Source organism: Equus quagga, chromosome 2 (genome assembly GCF_021613505.1).
Source record: "Equus quagga isolate Etosha38 chromosome 2, UCLA_HA_Equagga_1.0, whole genome shotgun sequence".
In the NCBI taxonomy this organism is placed as follows: Eukaryota; Metazoa; Chordata; class Mammalia; order Perissodactyla; family Equidae; genus Equus; species Equus quagga.
Genome location: NC_060268.1, coordinates 127,712,657 through 127,735,322, shown reverse-complemented (window position 1 = coordinate 127,735,322; position 22,666 = coordinate 127,712,657). Strand labels below are relative to the sequence as shown.

Genomic DNA, 22,666 nt, shown 5'->3' with positions numbered 1-22,666 from the left:
GTGGCCTGTGATCTCCCACTGCACACACTGTCATTCTGCCAGCTGCCATTCCTGGAGCACCGTGAGCTCTCGGGCTGCCTTGGGGTGTGTTTGGTGTTGTTTTGAGCTGCATACTGGTGTGGGGTAGTGGGAAGGGAACGGGTGTGCAGGCCCGCAGACCTGGCTTTGAATCACGCCTCAGAACAAGTTGTGTGTCCTGGGCAAGTTACCTAACTTCTTGAGGCCCTTGTTGTCTCATCTGTGAAACAGGGACAGTAATACCTACTTGCTGGGCTGGGGTGAAGCTTAGACAAAATGTCTGTACTGTGCCCAGCACTGGGCCCGGGGCATCAATGGCAGCTGAGGAGTACGATGGCTGTCCCTGTGGCTTGTCTCTTCATGCTGTTGTGCCTTGTCCCCCAATTCAACAGCTGTTTCTGGAGAGCAGGCACTGTTGTATGTCATCTTCCTATCTGCCCCCAGGGGTGCTAGCGCATGTCTTATGTTTGATAGGGGCCCCATCACTATCTGACACCTGAAAGGCACAGTCACCCACTTGACCCCGCTGAATGGGAATTTGCCATCATCTATCCACACAGGGAATGGACTGACGTTTACTTTGTCATTATTTTATAAAGAAACGATTGGAAAAAATAGTATAAAGAAAGATTCAGAGCACGTTAGAAGAGGCCAGGCAGACCTTTGCTCTGAAGTCTCACCGTCTTTGCTGGCTGGAGGAGCAGAGGCCCCGGGGGGCACAGAGGAAGGGCAGGAAGAGTTGGGAATCGGGCATTGAGACTGGATTCGCCAAATAAACACCTCTTATTCGAGCTCAGGAACAGAGACCCCAGGAAGAAAGAAGAAAATTCTCAAGCTCTGTGAGAGTTAATTTGACTTTGAGAACCAAACTTGCATATTTTTTTGATAACTCAAGGGTGAATGTATGGTTTGTCAATCCAGGATTTTGGCATTTATCTAAGTCAAATACCCCTCAGCATCTTTCTATAATAATAGTAATAGCAGCACTGTACTTCAGATTCTGACACTGTATCTTGCATTATGCTGAACCCTTTATGTGTCTTATCTCATTAAAATCCCAAAACAATCATATGAGGTACATATGATTATTTTCATTTTATTTTTGAGAAAGCCTGCAGCTCAGAGATGTTAAGGAAACTTGCCCAAGGCCACACAGCCAAGAGTGGCTCAGCCCAAGTTCCCAAACTTCTTGACCACACTGCTTTTCCAGAAAGACACAGCTATAGAACTTTGTTTCGCATGCTAGCAGGTGCCTAAAAGCGTTTTGACCCATTTTGTGTCATATCCCAACAAGGATTTTCAGGCAACATTTAAACTAGGGAAGGGTGCTTGATTTATCTAGGAAGGGAGAAATGCTTTTTCCCATCAAAGTCTAGTTGAATTACTTGTATTTTATAAAATCTCCTTCCAAACTGACTTCAGTGAAGTCTACAGTTAAATAGGAAAGCTTCAGCCACAAGAAAATGCATTAGTAATAAGAACCGAACGTGGGCTTTGCTATTTAACCATGGTTCTGCTGCAGGTGTAGATTTCGAGACGCTCAAATAAGGGCTCCTGGAGAAGGCGGGGTCTGATGAGCGAGTACTGCAGAGGGAGGTGGGAGGGGAAGCCTTGCTGAGGAGGTGTGGCTAACGGGGCCTCCTCGTGAGACTAAAAAGTGATTGAAAAAGAGAAGAAGATTTAATTCTCTTACTGGATGTTAAAGGAGCAGGTCACTTTGTTGTTGTGTTGTTTTGTTTTGTTTTTTTAAATGAGAGAACAAAAAAGTCTTAGCCAAGGAGAAATTTCTTAATGTGTGTGTGTGTTTCTGATAATAAAAATGATAATACTTTAAGGTAGAAAAAAAGAGAAAAGGGTAGGAATTGAAAAGTTTAAATAGAAAATAGAAATCACCTCAAATCCCAGCCTTCAGAGATACCCACTACTAGAATTATTGGGTTTTCCTTCCAGTCATCTCTGTATTAAATACTGGTATTATGCTGTGTATATATAGTTTTTAAAAATATAGTTGCATGAACTGCTGTTTTTTCACTTAACGGTATATCACAAGCATTTATTCCCAACTCCCCCACACACACTCCCCTATGAGGTGCCACATTGTTCCTAGCACCCTTTTTGGGGAGAAGCCACCCTACAGTCTCTCACTGCTTTTATCAGGCGAAGCGGGATGGTACCATAGCCCGTGAAGGCAGAAGTTAGGGAGAGCTGCCACTAGAAGGCGCTGTGGTGCAGGGAAAAAACCCTGGTTGCTGGTGGCTTTTCAGAGACCAGCGCTCTGGTGGGCTCTGTCCTTCCCTCACTGGGCCGCCTAGAGCAATTCCCTCCTCTCCAAATTTCTGCTTCTTTATCCGTCAACTGAGGGATTGGGGAAGCTGTGCTCTGGGCGTTTGTGAGTTTGAGCTCAGCCACTCTCGACCAGGTGGCCTTGGGCACATCTCTTAATTGCCAAGTTGTCTTCCAGTCTGAAAAATTGAAAAATACAACTGTTTGCTATTTTAGACATGAAACTCTTGGGAAACATCAATTTTAAGCCAAAAATGGATAATGCAAATTGAGAACCGTTTTTCTAAGTTGAAATTAAGTTCCTGAGGGAGTGCTACAAAGTAAAACCACGTTAGTTTTGTTTTGTGGACCTGGCAAACCACGCATTCTGCACACATGGTAGGTACGTACACGCGCCGGATGTCCCATCGGAGCGTTCCTCTACAGAGGCAAGGAAGTGACCTTTCCACTTTACAGATGAGTAAACTGAGGCTCAGAGGAGTTACATGACTTGTCCAGTGTCTTGTGAAGCCAAGTGTTCTGACTCTTCAGCAATTGTTCTTTCCGCCACTATGTATAAAGTTTCCAACTGCTCAGACGAGAGTAATAAAGATGTTTAAATTATTAGAAAAGGCCTCTGAAGAAATGTTGAAAGAATTAGGGTGATTTAGCTTAAAGAAGAGAAGGCCACGGAGGATGCACTTTAAGCATGAAATTTCTGCAGCTCGTTTCCAGAACTGAGTGCCTTCTTCATTTTAACCGGGTCTACAATCTTCCCCCAGGGTGTCCTGCTTTCATGGACGAAGAAGTTTAAGGCACGGGGAGTTCAGGACACAGATGTAGTGAGCTGTCTGACCAGGGCTATGAAAAGACACAAGGTGAGGAATCTGCCTCAGCGTGGGGGCTCTCCCAGCCTGGGTCCAGGGTCCAGGGGAGAGAGAAGCAACCAGGGGCTGAGTGGAAGCCATGCTCCTGTGCTGTGGGTGAAGGCCCTGAACCCTTCTCTTTAAGGTGGGGGTGGGTCTCACACTGCGCCTGCCTGGAAAAGAACCAGGGAAGAAATGGTCTTAGGGACGGTCACTGTAGTACAGATGTGGCCAACTGGGATCAACCCGCTGGTGAGACTTGTATGTGGATCTTCTTCCAATCTGTGGAAAGGTGGCCCCACACTTCCTGGGGACCTGCTCAGCTGCCACAGCCCCCTCAGGAGGTCTTGGTTAGACCCAATGCTGTGTGTAATTCCCCAACCCCACCTCTCCTCTCTGAAGCTTAAAAGATCACTTTCTTTCCAGTCAGCTCTCTGTTCCACTTTCTGCCTTCTAGTCATAGAATATCTCTATTTGTTGGATAAATTTTACAATAATCTAAAAAAGCAAGATATGCTCCCTGCTGAACTGGAAAGCACACGGGTAAACCCAAATCACTGGTTACCCTGACGGCAAGAGGAATATTTTGATGGATACACTTCCAGTCTTTTTTCTCTTTAAAAATCTGATCGTATTCTTCTGTATCCTGCATTTTTCTCTTATTTTTTTCATTTTACTTTAAAATGTCCCCCCAAACCTTGGGGAACTGTGGTGCAATAACCCAAGTTGACTTGGCAGAATGGGAAACCTAGGTGGGAAACCCATGGTGCTGCCCTGGAGAGGCCTGGGCTGAGGATGGTTAAGGTGTCCCCTGAGTGCCACCAGAGTCTCCAGAAAACAGAAAACAAACAAACAAAATGTCCCCAGGGTAAGGACTTTGGTGTCTTCTCCTAGAAACATCATTGTTCCCAGGATAAATGTGCTTTCCTCAGAGTCCCTCAAACGAGGGCTGGGGTCCTGGTGGTCCGTCCCTCGTGTTTCCACCGCACAGAGGCCTTCACCTGTAGCGCAGGAGTGTGGCTTCCATGCAGCTCCCAGTTGCTTTTCTCTGCCCTGGACCCTGAACCTTGACAGAGTCCTGGTCTCTTCCAGGCAGGCCCGGCAGGCAGGATGTCGCGATTGGCTCAACCAGTCGCCCTCATACTTTTGCTTCCTCTGTGGGGAAAGATAAAGGGATAATGCCTCCTTCCCACCCACTGATGCCCTCTCGGCCTGTGTTCCACCAGGACATCAATGTGGACACCCTGGCCTTGGTCAATGACACTGTGGGGACCATGATGACGTGCGCCTATGACGATCCCTACTGCGAAGTTGGTGTCATCATTGGTAACTCAATTAGACTTGCTTTTTGGGGGTGGGGAAAGGGGCTGGGTTGAGGCTTAGTTTCAGCAAAGTCCCAGTAAGTTCTGTGGGAAGAGTGCTGTCACTTTCTATTTAGGAGAAGCAACATGAGGAGATGGAAAATTAATACACACATTCATTCATTCATTCATTCAACAAGTGTTCACTGAGTGTGTGAGCCGGGCCTGCACCCTGCATTGGGTCCTCAGTGGTGAGTTCACACTCAAAGGTCCCTGTGCTCACGGAGCTCTCAGTGGGGAGGTGGGTGAAAGGCCAGAAAGGCCTGAACAAGTAAGATAATTTCAGGTGGGCATTACGTGATAAAGATGAAGCAAGGTGATGTGACTGAGAGTGAGCTTATGGGGTGGTCAGAGCAGGCCTCTCTGAGGGGTGACATTTGAGCAGGGACCTCAGTGACGAGGAGGAGAGAGCAAAGTGGCGATGGAGAGGGAGTGAGTCCCTGGCAAAGGAAAGAGGAAACCTATGGCGTCTGAGATGGAGTGAGTCTCTGGAGCTCGAGGAGCACTCAGAAGCTGCATGGTGGCTGGGTCAACCTGAGTGAAGGCTGACAGCCGTGGGCTATTCAGGTCAGAGAGCGCGGACAGGACTGGGAGATTGCGGAGGACATGGGACGCAGCGCCTGTGAGGTTATCGGCTTTGACCCCAAGGGAGGTAGGACGGCACTGGAGGACTTTGGGTGGGGGATGGATAAATGGGGTATGCATTTTTAAAAACCTCATTTTGGCTGCTGTGTGGAGAATCGACTACTGGGGGCAAAAGTGGAAGCAAGCTAGAGGCCATTGCACTGTGCAGGCGAGACATGCTGGCAGCCTGGACCAGGGCGGTCGCAGCGCTGTGGAGGCGTCCAGAGGGTGGTCGCAACACCTGAGCTGAGAGGGGCTCTGACGAGGGGTCTGTGAGAAGGCAGTCTGGGAAAGAATAAAGCCAAATGGATCAGATTTATAGGCAGCTCTTGAATATCCCCTTCTGCTTTCCCATTCCTCTGCTACTATTGGGGAAAGGTTTCTGAATTGCTTTATCTTTGTTTCCAGCCCCACTCTCCTCAGCCTGGCTTCCCCAAAGGGCAGGATCTTTACACCTGAGGGGCTTGGTCTGCCTTCCTGTTTCCAGGGCCCACTCCTCAGAATGGGATAGGTCTTGCCAGGCAGGAAATCCAGCTCCTGTCCACTGTGTCTGTCTTGGTGACAGTCTGGTAACCCACAGCTTGGGTGCCACACCTGAACAGTATCCACACCTTTCTGTGAAAACCTTTCTCCAAATATTGTATTGCATTCTGCTTCTCTACATTTCTTATTTCTCATGTTGGCCTTTAAAATCTTCAGAGTATCAGCCAGGGGAAGATGCTTTAAAATTTTTTTAAAAAACAGTTTTATTAAGGCATAAAAATTCTCTCATTTTAGGTGTACAATTCAATAATTTTTAGTAAATTTACAGAGTTTGGTAACCATCACCACCAAACAATTATAGCACACTTCCATCATCCCAATAGGTCCCAGAAGGATTGTGCCGATTTTCGGTCACTCCCCAACACTCAAGTGTTTGAGGCGCTTCCTCAGAGTGATTTCGTGTTTGAATGAGGGAATGTTGCTTTCTTATGTGATGGCTAATCACTGTCAAAGATAAGGGTGTACCTCATGCTAGGAACATATTGTGGCAGGCCATGAGTAAGGAATCTTTTTAGTATCAAAGAGAGAAGAAGCTAAGTAGTTTAGGGAAAGGATTAAAAAATTAATTTTTTTCATGGTGGATTGGTGATTTAATTTTTTTGATATTTATAAGCTTAGGATAACTCACCCTCCTCTTTGTAAATGTGCTTTGTGAGCTTTCATACATATTCATCAGGGACTTGTTTACAATTGACTCCATTCATAAGAGCAAACCATTAACAGCCTGAGAAGTGTAGACTTGACATGTCAGCTTTATCCTCATGAACTCCCGGGCTTGCCACAGCTGCTTCCCTCAGCGAGAACCAGCCCCGGGAGTGGATCAAAGGCACTTTGTGGTACATTCGGAAGACTCTCAGGAGGCTGAGAGTTCTCTCTGTCTGTGCCCGGCTGGGAGCCCTTCCGTCTCTGCACGTTCTCTCTGACCCCTTGTTCAGGCACTGGCACCAACGCGTGTTACATGGAGGACATGAGCAACATAGACCTGGTGGAAGGTGACGAGGGCAGGATGTGCATCAACACGGAGTGGGGGGCCTTTGGGGACGACGGGGCCCTGGAAGACATCCGCACCGAGTTCGACCGGGAGTTGGACCTCGGCTCTCTCAACCCCGGGAAGCAACTGTAAGTACCCTTGTGCTGTGATCTGGGCATCGGCACCAGTAAATTCCCGATCACTCAGGTGCACTTTCCCCTGGGGGGTTTTCAGTTGTGACTAGTTATCCATCACAGTGAGCTTATGAGGCAAGGCTTGTATTTAGTTTCATTGGACAGATGAGCAAAGTGAAGCCAAGGAAATTGAGGGACTTCCCTTATGTCAAAACCCGAATTCTAATTTAATCCATATTTCTGGAGCACATATGTGTGAGGCAGAGGAGATATAGCTGTGAACCAGATGTCTTGGGTCCTGCCCTCTTGGCGCATTTGGACGAGTGGCCACAGGACAAACCAGTGCAGCCGGAGAAAGCAGGACTCAGCCAAATTCCTCATTTGTGTTTCCAGTGCTCCCCTGCCACCTTGTTTTCTTAGGTGCCTAATCATACAGCACAGGTGGGAGTCCTTCCCTAAGGTGTCCTGGAGCCTTTCTCAGCTCTCATCCCACGCTCACCTGTAGTACGACTATTTAGGGTCTGCCTCAGCTCCATGTGCTGAGCTCTCTGAAGGCAGGCTACACGGGTGATTTTTCTTTCCTTTCTACACACAGTGTCTTGCACATTATTGCAGCTTATTGAGCGTTTGTTGAATGAAAAAACATTTTTTAAAAATTTAAAATAATTTCACGCTTGAGGAAAAGTTGCGAAAACGGTGCAAAAATTCCCCTTCACACAGATCCCCTAAATAGTAACATTGTCTCTGTATGTTTGTGTGTATATGCACACACACACACGAAATACACATATGCATAAGTACACATCTGTCTGTATGAAATTATTTTTCGGAACCATTTGAAACTAAGTTGCGAACATAATATCCCTCTTCTCCTAAATACCTCAGAGTGTATTATCTGAAAACAAGTACATTCTCTTACATAGCCAAAGTATAATTATCAAAATTAGGAAATTAACACTTAATCAGTTCTAATGTCTAATTTACAGACCTGATTCAAAATTCACCAGCTGCCCCACAAATGTCCTTTATGAAAAAAGAAAAAACATTGTCCTGGTCCAGGCTCCAGTCCAGGATCACAGACTGCCTGTTGCTGCCGTGGCTCCTTAGTGTCCTTTAATCTGGAAAACTTCTGTAGTCTCTTTTTTTCATGATCTTGAAGCATACAAGCCATTTATTTGACAGAATGTCCCTCAATTTGCATTTGTCAGCTGTTTGCTCATGATTAGGTTCAGATGATGCGTTTGTGCAGGAATGTCACACAAGCGATGTGTGTCCTCCTCAGTGCGTCATATCTGGAGGCGCGTGAGGTTCATTCCGTTACTGGTGATGCTAACTTGAATCACTTGGTCGAGGGGATACGCAACAGGCTTCTCCATCATCAGGTTATTCTTAATCCCTCTGTAAGGAATAAGTAGCTGGTGAAGAGATACTTTGAGACTATATACATATCCTGTTTCTCTTTAAACTTTCACTCTCTCGTTTTAGCATCCATTGATGAATTTCTGAATCCGTCATCCTCTCTATGCTTATTAGCTGTTATTCAAGTATAAGGAAGAAATTTCCTACCTCCTCCATTTACCTAAATATACTAATATGGACTCATGCATTCTATTTTAATTTAATGGGTTATAATTTTTTCCTATCATTATTTCGATGCTCAAACTTTTTCAGATTTGGCCAATGGAAGCCCCTTCAAGCTGATCCCTATGTCCTTTTGACATGTTCCCATTACTCTTTAAGTTCTTCCTTATTTTCTGGCACAGTAAGATGCTCCAGACTCATTGTGCATTTTCCCAGTCCCAATCTGGAATCTAACATTTTTCTAAGAAGCCCTGGTAAATAAATATAAGTGTCTCCTAGAAACCATTCAAACACTAGAAATGCATACCTGGAAAACAAATTTCCACTTTGTGTGTGTGTGTGTGAGAGGAAGATTAGCCCTTAGCTAACTGCTGCCAATCCTTCTCTTTTTTGCTGAGGAAGACTGGCCCTGAGCTAACATCTATGCCCATCTTCCTCTACTTTATATGTGGGACGCCTACCACAGCATGGCGTGCCAAGCAGTGCCATGTTCACACCCAGGATCCGAAACACTGAACCCTGGACTGCCGAAGTGGAATGTGTGCACTTAACTGCTGCACCACCAGGCCGGTCCCCAAATTTCCACTTTTGATGTACCTGCTCCCCAGCACACACCCATTTCACTGGTGACACAGAGCAGTCACGGCCCAAGAAAGAGGTGCCCATTTTTTGGACTTTATCATTCTCACCTTCTCCATTTCACTTAAAATAAATTCCATTCCCTCAAACCCAACCTGGATTTTTTTTAAATAGATAAAGTTGGTTAGGAAACAGATCGTCCTTGATTTGTGTCTTCTTATGTTTAGAAAATAAAAATTATATTTAATAGTTTACCTGGGAAACAATTAGTGATTGCCTGTCAGATGCAGACTGAGAGTCAGGGTGTGGGTAGCCTGGTGGGATAGTCCATCCACATTATCGTCAAACCTCTCTGGGCTATCCAAGCCCTTCTCACAGACACAGCATCTTTCTCTCTTGGAGAGAAGCATGGTGTAGAAGTTGGAAGCATCTGACATTTGGATTTGTCTGCCACGGTTGCTGATCTTGGGAAAGTACCAGAAGTCTCTGAAGTTGAGCTTCCTTGTGCCTAATGTGAGAAGAGCACCCCTATGGCCAAGGGTGATTTGAGATAAAGACTCTTAGAATCGAGCACTTTGTGAGCAGGAATATCTTAGATCTCCTCTAGTTTAGTCCTCCCCTTTTCTAGGTGAAGAGAGTGCAGCTCAGAGAGGGTGAGTGGGCTCCCAAGGGCACCTCAAGCTGGGAAAGGGGCTGAGGCCTCCTGACCTGTGGAACAGCCTTTCCACTACTCATGCTCCTGACCAGGGAACGTGGCTCATGGGCTTTGGGAAAGGATGCTACAGAACCAAAGGTGTTGCTGCCACTGATCTGTTTGCTGAATCGTAGGTTTGAGAAGATGATCAGTGGCCTGTACCTGGGTGAACTCGTCAGGCTCATCTTGCTGAAGATGGCCAAGGCAGGCCTCTTGTTTGGTGGTGAGAAATCCTCTGCTCTCCACACTAAGGGCAAGATTGAAACACGGCACGTGGCTGCCATGGAAAAGTAAGCTACCGACTGGGTCTCTCCCGCCTTGACTCTGCAGAGGGTTAGGGTGGCAGTCAAGGTGTGGGATGCTCATGGTAGTGGTACAGCAAGAAGGAACCAGAGCTTCCTTCTACACCAGGCAATTTCAGGCTTGAGCACAGCTTCATGGGGGTTAGCAACGCCTGCCGTGACTCAAATGTGGCTTCTCGTTGATTTCACCAGCCAGGGATTCTGCTGTCAGAGGCATACCTCCTCTCTGTGTTTTGCTGCCTTCTTCTTCACTAAAGTGGAGACCTGGAACTTTTTTAGGGTCACAGACCCCTTTGAGAATCCGATTCAAGTTCTGGACCCTTTACCCCCCAAATGCACATTTGCACACAATTTTTCTTACAATATCAGGGCATCCTTGGACCCGTTAAAGCCCATACACGGAATCCAAGTTAAGAACTTCTTCCATAGTGAGCGCCTCCTCTACCTGGTACCATTGGGGACTGGCTTTGGCTCTGATGATCTGAGGCCTCATGCACAGGTCCCTGCAATGAGGAGTTGGCTAGTGAAGGTCCTGGCCCCAGTCAACTCAGGGTCCTGTTCCTCAGGCCTGGAAACCCTGGCATTGCCCTGAGCTTTGTAATCAGTTTAGATTCTGAGCTCAGCAGAGTGGCATCTGACTCCCAGAGTCTGTGTTTGTGCAGAACTTGGTTGGGACTGAGTTTCTGTGAAAGGAAATATTGTACAGAGTGGTTAAAAGGCTGAGCTCTGTAATCTAACTGTTTAAATCCTGGCCCTTGTACTTACTAGCTGTGTGACTGTGAACAAGTTACTTACCACCTCTGTGCCTCAGGTCTCTTTTCTGTACAATAGGGTAATGATAGTAGTTTGCCCCGGATTGTTGTGAGGGTTGAATTAATACATGTCAAATCCTTAGACACGTGCCTGACACGTGCCTGGCACATAGTGAGTACTCAGTAAAGGGCGGCTTCTCTGGTCACTGTTGTTATTATATATATTTATTTATATTATTATATATAGTTATTATATAACAACTGATATTGTTGTTATTGTTATATTACTATTTGCCAGCCTATTTATTTTCACAGTCCTGAGATGTAGGAAAGCTGATTCTCTGAGGGGGATCCCCTGGGGTGGAGAAGTGTGGTCCTCTCATTACTGTCCCTGGCCAGGTATAAAGAAGGCCTTGCCAATACAAGAGAGATCCTGACGGATCTGGGCCTTGAGCCTTCGGAGGCCGACTGCATTGCGGTCCAGCACGTCTGCACCATCGTCTCCTTCCGCTCAGCCAATCTCTGTGCAGCGGCCCTGGCAGCCATCCTGACGCGCCTCCGGGAGAACAAGAAGCTGGTGCGGCTCCGGACCACGGTGGGCATGGACGGCACACTGTACAAGATACACCCTCAGTGAGTGCTGCCTGCCGGCCCACACCCCCCACGAATGAGTCCCCCCTGGAACAGAGCCCCTGCGTTCTCTGTAAGCGATGCTGCTTCTCTGGGTTACTGGAACCAACTGTCTCCTATTGGTTCTGAGATTATAGGGGAAAGGGTGAATTCAGAGACTACATTCATCTAGCTGGCTAGGTTGCTTTGGGCATCATTCTGTTTTTTTTTTTTTTTAAAGATTTTATTTTTCCTTTTTCTCCCCAAAGCCTCCCCCCAGTACATAGGTGTGTATTTTTAGTTGTGGGTCCTTCTAGTTGTGGTATGTGGGATGCCGCCTCAGCATGGCCTGACGAGCAGTGCCATGTCCACGCCCAGCATCCGAATGGGTGAAACCCTGGGCCGCCAAAGCAGAACGCACGAACTATGTGGTAAGATTGCAAAGTAAGATACACCCAGTTATAGATGGGGAAACCTCAGGATGGCAGAGGTTGCGAAGTTCACCTGAAGGATACTGGTAGGGAAATGAGAATTTCCCAGAAGGAGGGAGAAAGAAGCCCCTCTGGCTAACAGAGGTGGTGTTGGAAGTCAGGCGGGTACACCCAGAAGGAGCTGGGGAAAGCTTCCCCTTTGGGCAGAGATGATGCTCAGCCAATACGTTATACGTGGACATGCTCTACTGGTTGAAGTATTAGTGATAAAATGGCCACTTCTTTGAGCCTCGCAAGTGTCCCTTCCACTGCCCCAGCTGCCCTAGTCCCTCCCTCAGTCACCCCCTGCCCCCAACCATCCAGAAACTGAAGGAGCGAGCCGTGGCCCAGCAGGGCTCCCCACGACCCAGCTCTGCTGCTATACCTGTGTCTTCCCTGCTGGCTGGCCCAGCCTTTATGCTTGTTGTGTATTTTGTTGTCACCCTGCCTTCAGATACCCGAAACGCCTGCACAAGGTGGTGAGGAGACTGGTCCCGAATTGTGACGTCCGCTTCCTCCTGTCAGAGAGTGGCAGCGCCAAGGGGGCTGCCATGGTGACAGCGGTGGCCTCCCGAGTGCAGGCTCAGCGGAAGCAGATTGACAAGGTGCTGGCTTTGTTCCGGCTGACGCAAGAGCAGCTTGTGGGTGTGCAGGACAAGATGCGGGCTGAGCTCGAGTATGGGCTGAAGAGGGACACCCACTCCCTGGCCACAGTCAAGATGCTGCCCACCTACGTCTGTGGGATGCCGGATGGCACAGGTGGGCTGCGCACAGCTCCTTCTCTGAGGGGCCACCCAGAGGTCTCATCAAAACTCCTTGAATCCAGTTAGGTTTTTTGTTTTAAGAGCCTTGGATTCATGTCTGTAATGGAGGGAGGGAGAGCAGGGCAGAAGGTCAGTACTCCTTCTGAATCTATTTGTCTTGGTCCATCCAAGGCATTTGTAGTGAAATAATACCTGAGTTAGGTTATGTGCGTGTGTGTGTGTGTGTGTGTATGTGTGTGTGTCTACATAGTTGAGAACACGGAGTGTACCCCATACTCTTGGCAAACAGAAGACCCAGATGCTGTCCCCGGGAGCTGCCATCTGGACGCTTGGAGTTGTCTGGCTTATCTTCCCACCCGCTTCTCTGCCTCTCTTCTCCCCTGGGGCTTGGCTCTCTTCCCTCTCCCCTCTCATCAGTTTCTGCCCCTGACTTTTCTGACCCTGATCCTTCTCCTGGTCCTCTGTGCTCAGCTGAAAGGAGCCACTAAACCGTGGAGTCAGTTCTTTAGACAAGTTACTTCACCTCTTTGAACCTCATGAGCCTCACCCAGAAATAATGACTTTTGTAAAATGCTTTATGTCTTGTAATTTGCTTTTGAACCTTTAATTTCATTTCATCTTCACAAACACTTTGCATGATACATAAAGAGAGAATGATTCCCATTTTATGGATGCCAAAACTGAGACTCAGAGTGGTTAGATGACATTCTCAAGGTCACACAACTGTACTTGGGGTCTCTCAACAGCAAAGATCTTTTCCAGAATCAATATCCTTCGAGTCTACGTAGGGAAAAAAACTGAGAGCAGTAGAAGACACTGTTCAGTTATTCATTCATCCCTTTTACGCTTCTGCCTTCATTCCTCAAGTTTCATTAAGCACTTACTATATGTCAGGCTCTGTTCTAGGCACAGTGATAGAGCAGTGAGCCTTGTGGCTCACGTTCTATTGGGCTGGCAGACAATAAACAAATAAATGACATATGGTACCATGTAATGAGAGGGGTTATGAAGAAAGATGAGCAGGATAAGGGAAAGGGAGCTGGCTGGGAGTGATGTCTTTGGCAAATTCAAGGAACAGCAAAATGACCAGTGTGGTTAGAACAGAGTGAGTGAGGCAGTGAGCGAGGTGAAATGTTACACAGAACAGACTATGAAGCTCTGTGATGTTGGAGTGGTGAGAGGCCTGGGGTAGCCCTGGGCGGTAGGGGTGTTGGGACTTGATATGGTTTCTTGTTAGTCAGGTGGCATCTGGGGAAGGGGAGAGTGGGGACAGGAAGAATCGTTTCATGCTGGTGATGCACAATTCCTCTAGGCCATACAGACAGGATGGAAACACCTCCCAGAGTTCTTTGCGGTCAGGGTAGCCTGGCCTGGATTCATCCTCAGAGGATCCTTGAACATAAGTGTCATGTGTGACCTTTACCGGATACGAAGAAAAGCAGGCCAGCCTCAGACAGGCTCCAAGTGCGTGCCCAGTGCTCTCATGCTGTGCTTAGTGACCGCCGTGCCCCTCTGGCCCATGAGCCCCAGAGGGGCACGTCCTGGATCTGCTCTGTTTCGGTGTCTCCTCGTCCTCCCAATGCCTCCACATGGGTCCCTGCTCTGTGCATGCTGGTGGAATGCAACCCCCGCTCTCTCCACCACAGAGAAAGGAAAGTTCCTTGCCCTGGATCTGGGGGGAACCAACTTCCGGGTCCTCCTGGTGAAGATCAGAAGCGGACGGAGGTCGGTGCGAATGTACAATAAGATCTTCGCCATCCCCCTGGAGATTATGCAGGGCACCGGCGAGGAGGTAAATGCTGGGCCGGGGGTTCTATGCTCCGAGGTGCCAGCCTGCCACCTCGTATCACCGCTGACCGAGGACGACTGCCGCTCTCTCCCTGCAGCTCTTTGACCACATTGTGCAGTGCATCGCGGACTTCCTGGACTACATGGGCCTCAAGGGAGCCCAGCTGCCTTTGGGCTTCACCTTCTCGTTTCCCTGCAGGCAGGCGAGCATTGACAAGGTAAGACAGCCCAGCCAGGCTCACAGCCAGCCCAGTGGGCTTCCTTCCTCCACCAGAGGAATCTCAAGGTGCCTCTGAGTCACTGTTCGTCCTAGGTAGGGGTCTCAAGTTCAGGGTAGTTGGGGAAACATGATGGAGGATTCGAACCATTTCTTTTTTTCTATTTATTATGTTCCATTTTCGTTATTATTTTTTGGATTGGGGTTCACAAAAGAATTTAGGATGGTATACAATGAAGGGACACATGCATAAGAATACTGTTTAAAGAGAGGTCAGATCACAGTATGAAGAGATAGCAAGAGGTAATGAGCAGTTAAGGCGAGTTATCCCTCTAAGCCAGTTATATCATCTGTGTCTTCCTGGGCAGCCAGTGTGCACCGGGAAACACAATAGGTTGTAGGGTTTTTATCGTCTGATCAACAAAAACTTACCAGCGCATCAGAAGAAATGCGTTTCTTTCCTGATATTAGAATCTCAGAAGACTGATTTAGTTGACTTTGAAGAACATCATGGATAATAATTTTAATAAATTATTTGTAATAATTTAGAAATGTATCACAAGGTCTCTTTGGAATTCTTGGGTAAAAACACTATCTGCCAGCTTGTGGAGAGCAGAGCGTTATCTCTCTCTCTGACAGGCTTATGTCAATCAGGCTTATAGGACTGGCATAAAAACAGAACACTGTGTCTGAATTTATAGGGAGAACTCTGGTCAGCACGGCAAGTCAACCAGAGAGCTCCTGACATTAAAAAGAAGAATGACACCAAAGATTTGTTAAGATTTTGTCTAATCCACTCAGTGTCCCCATCAGGTACACACTGGTTTTGTTTTGTTTTGTTTTTTACTATTTATTTATTTATGGTAAAATAGATATAAAACTTACCACTTTCACCATTTTTAAGTGTGTAGTTCTGTGGCATTAAGCACATTCACATTGTTCTGAAACCATCACCACAGTCCATCTTCTGAACTTTTTCATCTTCCCAACCTGAAACTCTATAGCCATTAAACATTAACTCCCCATATACCCCTCCCCCAGATCCTCGTAACCTCTATTCTGCTGTCCGTCTCTATGAATTTGACTATTCTGAGTATCTCATATAAGTGGAATCATACAGTATTTGTCCTTTTGTGACTGGCTCATTTTGCCTAGCATAATGTCTTTAAGGTCCATCCATGTTGTAGCATCTGTCAGAATTTCCTTCCTTTTTAAGGCTGAATAATATTCCATTGTATGTATACACACTATTTTTAATCACCATTTTGTGGTTGAGAAAAACAGAGACACAGAGAGATTAAGCAAATTGTCCAAATTGCCACATCTGTGAACGGTGGTGGAGGGTTCCAGCCCAGGACACTGGCCCGAGAGCCAGGCTCTTGCACTTGGCCTGCAAGGAGACCAGGCCTGGGGCCCAGTGTTTTAGCACCATCTTGGCTGTGATGCACAGTACACCTACGTGTGTGTAATCAAAGCAAAAAATCAAGAAATCATACTTCCCCTTACTGTGTGCGTTATGCTCTGCTTTCTATCCTATTTCATTTCCATGTGAGGAAATTGAGGCATGCGGGTCTCGTCCGATGGGTGGGTGTGCAGTTGGAACTGAAGCAGAGCTCCCCAGGGCTCTGAGAATGCCGTGGAAACACACGCTTCAGTGGGCTTCCCTCCTCCCCCACTCCAGTCATTCAGAGAGCGGGGAGAGAGGGCTTCAGAAGGCCACGTTATCTGGCAATATGGCTAGATCTCTCAAAATTAAAAGTGCCAGAATGCTAAGAACCAGAAGATCTGTTTCTCAAGATTCCATTTCTCAAACACATGCCCAAGGAGGAATGAACGAGAGGTTCACCACAGCACCTCTTTTTAATCATGAAAAATTAGAAATAACTCCTATGTCTGGCAGTGGAGCAGGACTGAATAAACTGTGCAATCAATCAGATGGAGTTAACTACGTGATTTTTATTTAACAGACACATACATGGTGCTTGCTCTGTGCCAGACGTGGTTCGAAGTGCTCCACAGATGTTACTCACCTGACTGGAGGCAGCGGAGTGCAATAGTTAAGAGCAGGGGCCTGGAACCACAGCACCTCCATTTGAATGTTGGCTTCTCCACTTACTGGCTGTGTGTCCTTGGGAAAGTTATTTAACGTCTCTGTACCTTGGTTTCCTCATTTGAAAAAATGGGGATAAAAATAGTACTTATTTTATAAGTGTGTTTTGTGGCTTTTTTTATTTCCTTGCAATTATATTTGAGGAGTATTTTGCACAGTGAAGGAATGTGGCAGATCCATGTTAATTGACCTGGAAAGGTCTGGGAGATAAGTTATTGAGTGAGAAAAACAAATTGCAGTAGTCCACACACAGTAAGAATTTATTTATTTAAAAATACATGTAAACAGAGAGAAAAAGGTCTGAAAGGATTCGTATCAGACGGGTAATAGAGGTGACCTCTCAGATTGGGGGGATGGGGAGTTAAGGGAGTTGATCCTTATCAGTAACACTTTAATTTTTAATAAGGGTAATGCGTTTCTGTGTTACTACTGTGTACATTATTAATTAGTAATTAATAAAAATTAATACATCATCAGGGAGGGGAGCCTTGTGCAGCTGTCCACGGTCTTGAACAATCGATGGACGCTAGGACACCACTGTTTCTCCTCACCCAGGACACTGGGCCTCCAGGCCTCTCTCCCAGCACTGCTGACAGGTTCATGAAGACACAGCTAAGAGGGAGGGAGAGACCAAGGGACAGCGGGAGCAAAGGTGTCAATGGCTGGAGAGACAAAAGAGAGACTTTCAAAAAATATTATCTTTATATAATTGCAACTAATAAGAAAGGGAGTTTTTTTATTTGGGGGTGAATCTCTAATGTACGCCTCCCACCAGGAAAGAAACAAGGGAGTCTAGCTTCCCCAGGACTGTGGGGAAAAGGAGAGACCAGGGCTGAGGGCCTCAGGGTGAGGTGGCCATCCAGCCCACAGAGTTGAGAGCACTGCCATCAAAGCTGCTAGCCACCTCTCCTATCCCAGGGCCTCTCCTGGCCTAGATGCCCCAGCTTTACATGCCCTCACCCCACCGCCGGCTCTAGCTATGGAGTCTGAGGCTAGACTAACTCCGGCCTCCAGCTATCAGTGTAACCTTGGGCTTCCTATTAAAAATTAAAAATACGTTTTTATCAGTATTATAAAAATTATGCATGCTAATTTTGGAAAACTAGGAAATATAGACAAACAAAAAAGGGAGACTAAAAGGCACCCATAATCTTGCACCCAGAGAGAACCACTCTCAACCCCCTGGTGTATGCATTGTTCCAGACCGTTTTCCAGATTTGAGTGTGTGTGTGTGGTTTTTAAAATAATAATGGAATAATTCACCATCTGTGTTTGTTTAATGTGTGTTCACTGAACAGTGTATGGTGAACATCTTTCTCTAACATCCAATGTCCTCTTACAGCATGATTTTTTATAGCTGTATAGTATTTCCTATATCGATATACAAGATGATGGATCCATGCCGTTGGAATGATTCGATGCCTCTAGTTTTTCACTGTGCAACAATGCTTTGATGAACATTTTGTAGCTTTATCTTTAATCACATCTTAATCAGTCCTTGGCTAAATTAGAAGTGGGACCACTATGGTCCAGGCCTTTGTTCTGTGCAGTCGTGGCCAGGGAACACTAGTTGACCCTTGATGAATATGAATTACTGCAGTTAATCCACTCGGCAGCAGACCTTGTTTGAGCATCATGCTCTGTGATGCCTCTGGGCCCAGTGTTAGGGCAGCAGAGATGGAAGCACTGTCAAAAGCACATGCGTTTGACCAGAGGTCAACTATAGTGCCTTGCATCTATTTGACTTTGAGGGTGTACAGTAGTCCCAGCAAACTATTTCTCAAATGAATTTCCTCTCCCTTCTTTCAGGGAACACTCATTGGGTGGACCAAAGGCTTCAAGGCCACTGACTGTGAAGGAGAAGATGTAGTGGACATGCTCAGGGAAGCTATCAAGAGGAGAAACGTATGATGTGGTGTTGAGGCTCGTGCCCGATCGTGCCCCTTCTCCCAGGCCCCTCCTGAGCCTGTTTGGCTTGTACACTCTGCTGACAGTAGTGCTGCTTCCTCTGCAGGAATTTGACCTGGACATAGTTGCAGTCGTGAATGACACAGTGGGGACCATGATGACCTGTGGCTATGAAGATCCTAATTGTGAGATTGGCCTGATTGCGGGTAAGTGGTCAGGCATGTCCCATTGGCCTACTCCTGTCTGCTCTTTCCCTTTTTACATAGTGAGAAGCTGGGGGTCATTGTTCCATTACACAGAGGCTCTGAAGCCAGCTTTTCCAAGGCAGAGATCACGTTAAGATTGGAATTCCAGGTGTCCTAATTCTGAGGTCTTTACTTAATATCTTTCTCTTTGAGGGTCCTAAGCCAAGGTTATCCTTTCTATTGAGGATGGAGAATAACATAGAAAGAGGGAATTTTCAAATTAGAGCCTTGGGGCAGATTATCCTGAGGGGAAGGAGGCCGCTGTTGGATCGTGTTGACCTGAGCCCGAGGGAGCTAGATCTTCATGCTGCCTCCAACACATACCTCCTCTGTTCTCTGACCTCTTCTGGCTTTCAGAGTGTACAGGATGGGGAAGAGCAGGAAAGAAATCTAGGAGAGGAGAAGGGTGGAGCGTGAGGTATAACGTAGGCATTTTAGAGGTCTTTAGAAGTCCAGCAGTGATTAAGGGCAAAGGTGGAGTCTAGAGGGATGACTCTAAGAGGTGAGGGGACAGGTGGGATTTGAACAGGGGGAGCAGAGATAATGGGCATTCCAAGTGACAGGCACAGGTGAAGTAATGACAGAATCTGGGGAAATTGTTCCAGTTGGTTGTCTGGGCTTCCTGAAAGTGAGTAGTAGGTAGAACAAGGAGATGGGAATAAACTGAGGTGTCTTCATTCAATGCCAGGTAAGAAGTTTCCTCTCACTCTAACTCTTACCCTTTTTGTGACCTTGGGCAGGTTACTTATTCTGTCTGGACTTGAGTTTCCTCATCCGTGGGAAGGGTTAGGCTAGATCTAGGAGGGCAAAGAGGTGAGACTTGTTTGATTGAATATAATAGTTGACTGGACTCTTGTGTTGAGAGTAGTTCTGAGAGTAGGTCATGGGCAAAGGAGAAGAGGGCAGCTTACAGATGCCATGCGTTTACTCATCCAAGACGTGATGATTCTTCATGGTCCCTTCCAGCTCTGACTGCTAACTCGGTGACTACTTGGAAGCTCACTTTGTATACCTGTAGCTTAACAATAACGATGAGGATGATGATGATGTGATGTGGTGATGGTAATGATGATCATATCATGGGTACCATTTATTGAATACTGTCTATGTGGAGGAAACTAACTGATGTCATCTCGGGTTTTTTTTCTTTATAAGGCAGGTATTATTTCCTTTTTACAGAGGAAGAAATTTGCCCTCTGAAAGATGAGATACTTGCCTATGAGTGTAAAGTTAGAATCCACACCCAGTTTATCTGCTTCAAGCCTAAATTCCTATCCACTGCACTCCACTGGCTCTTTAAGACCTTGCGGTGTCTTTTGAAGACTAAAGTCCCTTCACGATTCCTTCTAGGAACAGGCAGCAACCTATGCTACATGGAGGAGATGAGGAACATCGAACTGGTAGAAGGGGACGAAGGGAAGATGTGCATTAACACAGAGTGGGGAGGATTTGGAGATAATGGCTGTATAGACAACATCCGGACCCAATATGACAAGGAGGTGGACGAGGGGTCCTTGAATCCTGGCAAACAGAGGTGAGGAGGGTGGGTGTGTACATTATGTAGGTTGTGCAGTATATGACTTTACCAGATCTAAGAAGGGTTCCATTTTCATATCATGGACACTATAGCATTGTATATTTATTACAAATCTCCATTAGATGTCAGTGAAGTGTCTTATTTGAAAAGCAAAATATTATTTTTTTATAGAATAAACTATTTTTTTATTATCATAGTCTATTTTAGACGTTAGATAAATGGTTTTTTCTCTTTTTTTATTGCAGTAACATTGGTTTATAACATTATATAACTTTCTGGTATACATCATAATATATTTTGAATTCTGTGTAGATTACATCATGTTCATTACCCAAATATTAATTACAATCCATCACCACACATGTGCCTAATCATCCTTTCACCCTTCTCCCTCCCCCTTCCCCTCTGGTAACCACCAATCCAATCTCTGTTGCTATGTGTTTGCTTGTCGTTGTTTTTATCTTCTACTTATGAGTGAGATCATACAGACTCTGAGTTATTTCACTTAGCATAATACCCTTAAGGTCCATTCATGTTGTCGTAAATGGCCAGATTTCATCGTTTCTTATGGCTGAGTAGTATTCCGTTGTGTATAAATACCGCATCTTCTTTATCCATTCGTCCCTTGATGGGCACCTAGGTTGCTTCCAAGTCTTGGCTATTGTGAACAATGCTTCAGTGAACATAGGGGTGCATGTATCTTTATGCATTTGTGTTTTCATGTTCTTTAGAGAAATACCCAGTAGCGGAATAATCTTAATTAATCTTAATTTTCTGAGGAATCTCCATACTCTTTTCCATAGTGGCTGCACTAGTTAAAAGCAAAATATTATGATGTTTCCAACAAGTATAAAGAAGGGGTGCCTTTTTCTAGTTGCCATAAGGTGCCATGAGGTCTGGTAGTGGCTTTGGAAGTGAGGCAGAGGTTGTCAAAAAGTCCATTCATTGTGAGCGAGTGTCACAGAGCAGGGATGTGGTGACTTAGTGGGCCCTCTTGGGATGAGCTTCTGGTAGGTCCAGTTTAGAGGTCAACATCCTCAGCCTTTCAGGAGCTGGCTGCCAGATTGATAACCTCTGTTGTTCTGGAAGTGGGGAAGAGGCCACAGGTGATGGATGGGAGTCTGGTTCTCAACCATGACATCATGTCCCACCATGGATCACAATCACTTGTGAGGTGTATTCCAATTACTAACCATACTAAAAACAATGAGTGATTCTTTTTTTTTTTTTTTAAAGATTTTATTTTTTCCTTTTTCTCCCCAAAGCCCCCCGGTACATAGTTGTATATTCTTCATTGTGGGTCCTTCTAGTTGTGGCATGTGGAACACTGCCTCAGCGTGGTTTGATGAGCAGTGCCATGTCTGCGCCCAGGATTCAAACCAACGCAACACTGGGCCGTCTGCAGCGGAGCGCGCGAACTTAACCACTCGGCCATGGGGCCAGCCCCTGAGTGATTCTTTAAAAAAAAAAAAAAAAGAGTGTTTTTTTGATTTGTTTTGTTTTTTTTTGCTAAGGAAGATTCACTCTGAGCTAACATCCATGCCAATCTTCCTCTGTTTTTTAGTATGTGGGCTGCCAGCACAGCATGGCTACTAACAGAGCTGTGTAAGTCTGTGCCTGGGAACCAAACCTGGGCCGCTGAAGTCGAGTATACTGAACTTAAGCACTAGGCCCCCAGGGATTTCCCAAGAGTACATTTTAATTACATTCTCATATACCTTCCTGAGTAGGAGAGAAAGGGGTTAATGGGGAATAGAGCTAGGATGCTGGGAGTTGATGATTTAACTTGGGCTCATCCTTTACAACAGGGGTTGACAAACTTTTTCTGTAAAGGACCAGATAGTAAAAAATGCTTTACTATCAGGCCATATGGTCTTTGTTATAACTAAACTTAGTGTCTCAATATACAAAATAAGATGAAAATATAGATTTATTGTGATGGACGATATGTAAGTGGAGAAGTTGAGCAGATAGGTAAGCCCACCTGCACTAGGATTGCTCCAGAACCCAGGGACCTTATCTCTGAATCCCAAGTTGGGACATCTGAGTATCAAAGCTCTTCTCAAGGAGCAGGTTCCCCCTGACTTAATTTTGTGTCTAAATCTACTGGAGGTTCACATTTTTGGAGTGAGAGTTTAAGGGGGCAACACATTTGAATTTGCCTTGCAGTCACCATAATTTGTCTGTATCATGTTGGTTCCTTAGACTGATGAGGTCCTGAACAGTTAAGAGAACACAAGTCCTGGGGCCGGCCCCGTGGCCGAATGGTTAAGTTCATGTGCTCTTCTTCAGTGGCCCAGGGTTTCGCCAGTTTGGATCCTGGGCGCAGACA

The 22,666-nt window shown here is 46.1% G+C and overlaps 1 protein-coding gene across 3 annotated transcripts in view; it reads left to right on the top strand.

Moving 5' to 3' along the window:
- The window catches only part of HKDC1 (hexokinase domain containing 1), a 60,639-nt gene that overhangs the window by 26,021 nt on the left and 11,952 nt on the right, over positions 1–22,666 (top strand). For all 3 annotated transcript variants that reach the window (XM_046651837.1, XM_046651844.1, XM_046651830.1), the window contains 11 exons: positions 3,063–3,158; positions 4,373–4,472; positions 6,610–6,793; positions 9,767–9,922; positions 11,086–11,319; positions 12,220–12,524; positions 14,176–14,321; positions 14,416–14,535; positions 18,454–18,549; positions 18,659–18,758; positions 20,148–20,331. In XM_046651837.1, coding sequence (XP_046507793.1) covers positions 3,063–3,158; positions 4,373–4,472; positions 6,610–6,793; positions 9,767–9,922; positions 11,086–11,319; positions 12,220–12,524; positions 14,176–14,321; positions 14,416–14,535; positions 18,454–18,549; positions 18,659–18,758; positions 20,148–20,331 — 1,721 coding nt within the window. The remainder of the gene's footprint in view (positions 1–3,062; positions 3,159–4,372; positions 4,473–6,609; positions 6,794–9,766; positions 9,923–11,085; positions 11,320–12,219; positions 12,525–14,175; positions 14,322–14,415; positions 14,536–18,453; positions 18,550–18,658; positions 18,759–20,147; positions 20,332–22,666) is intronic.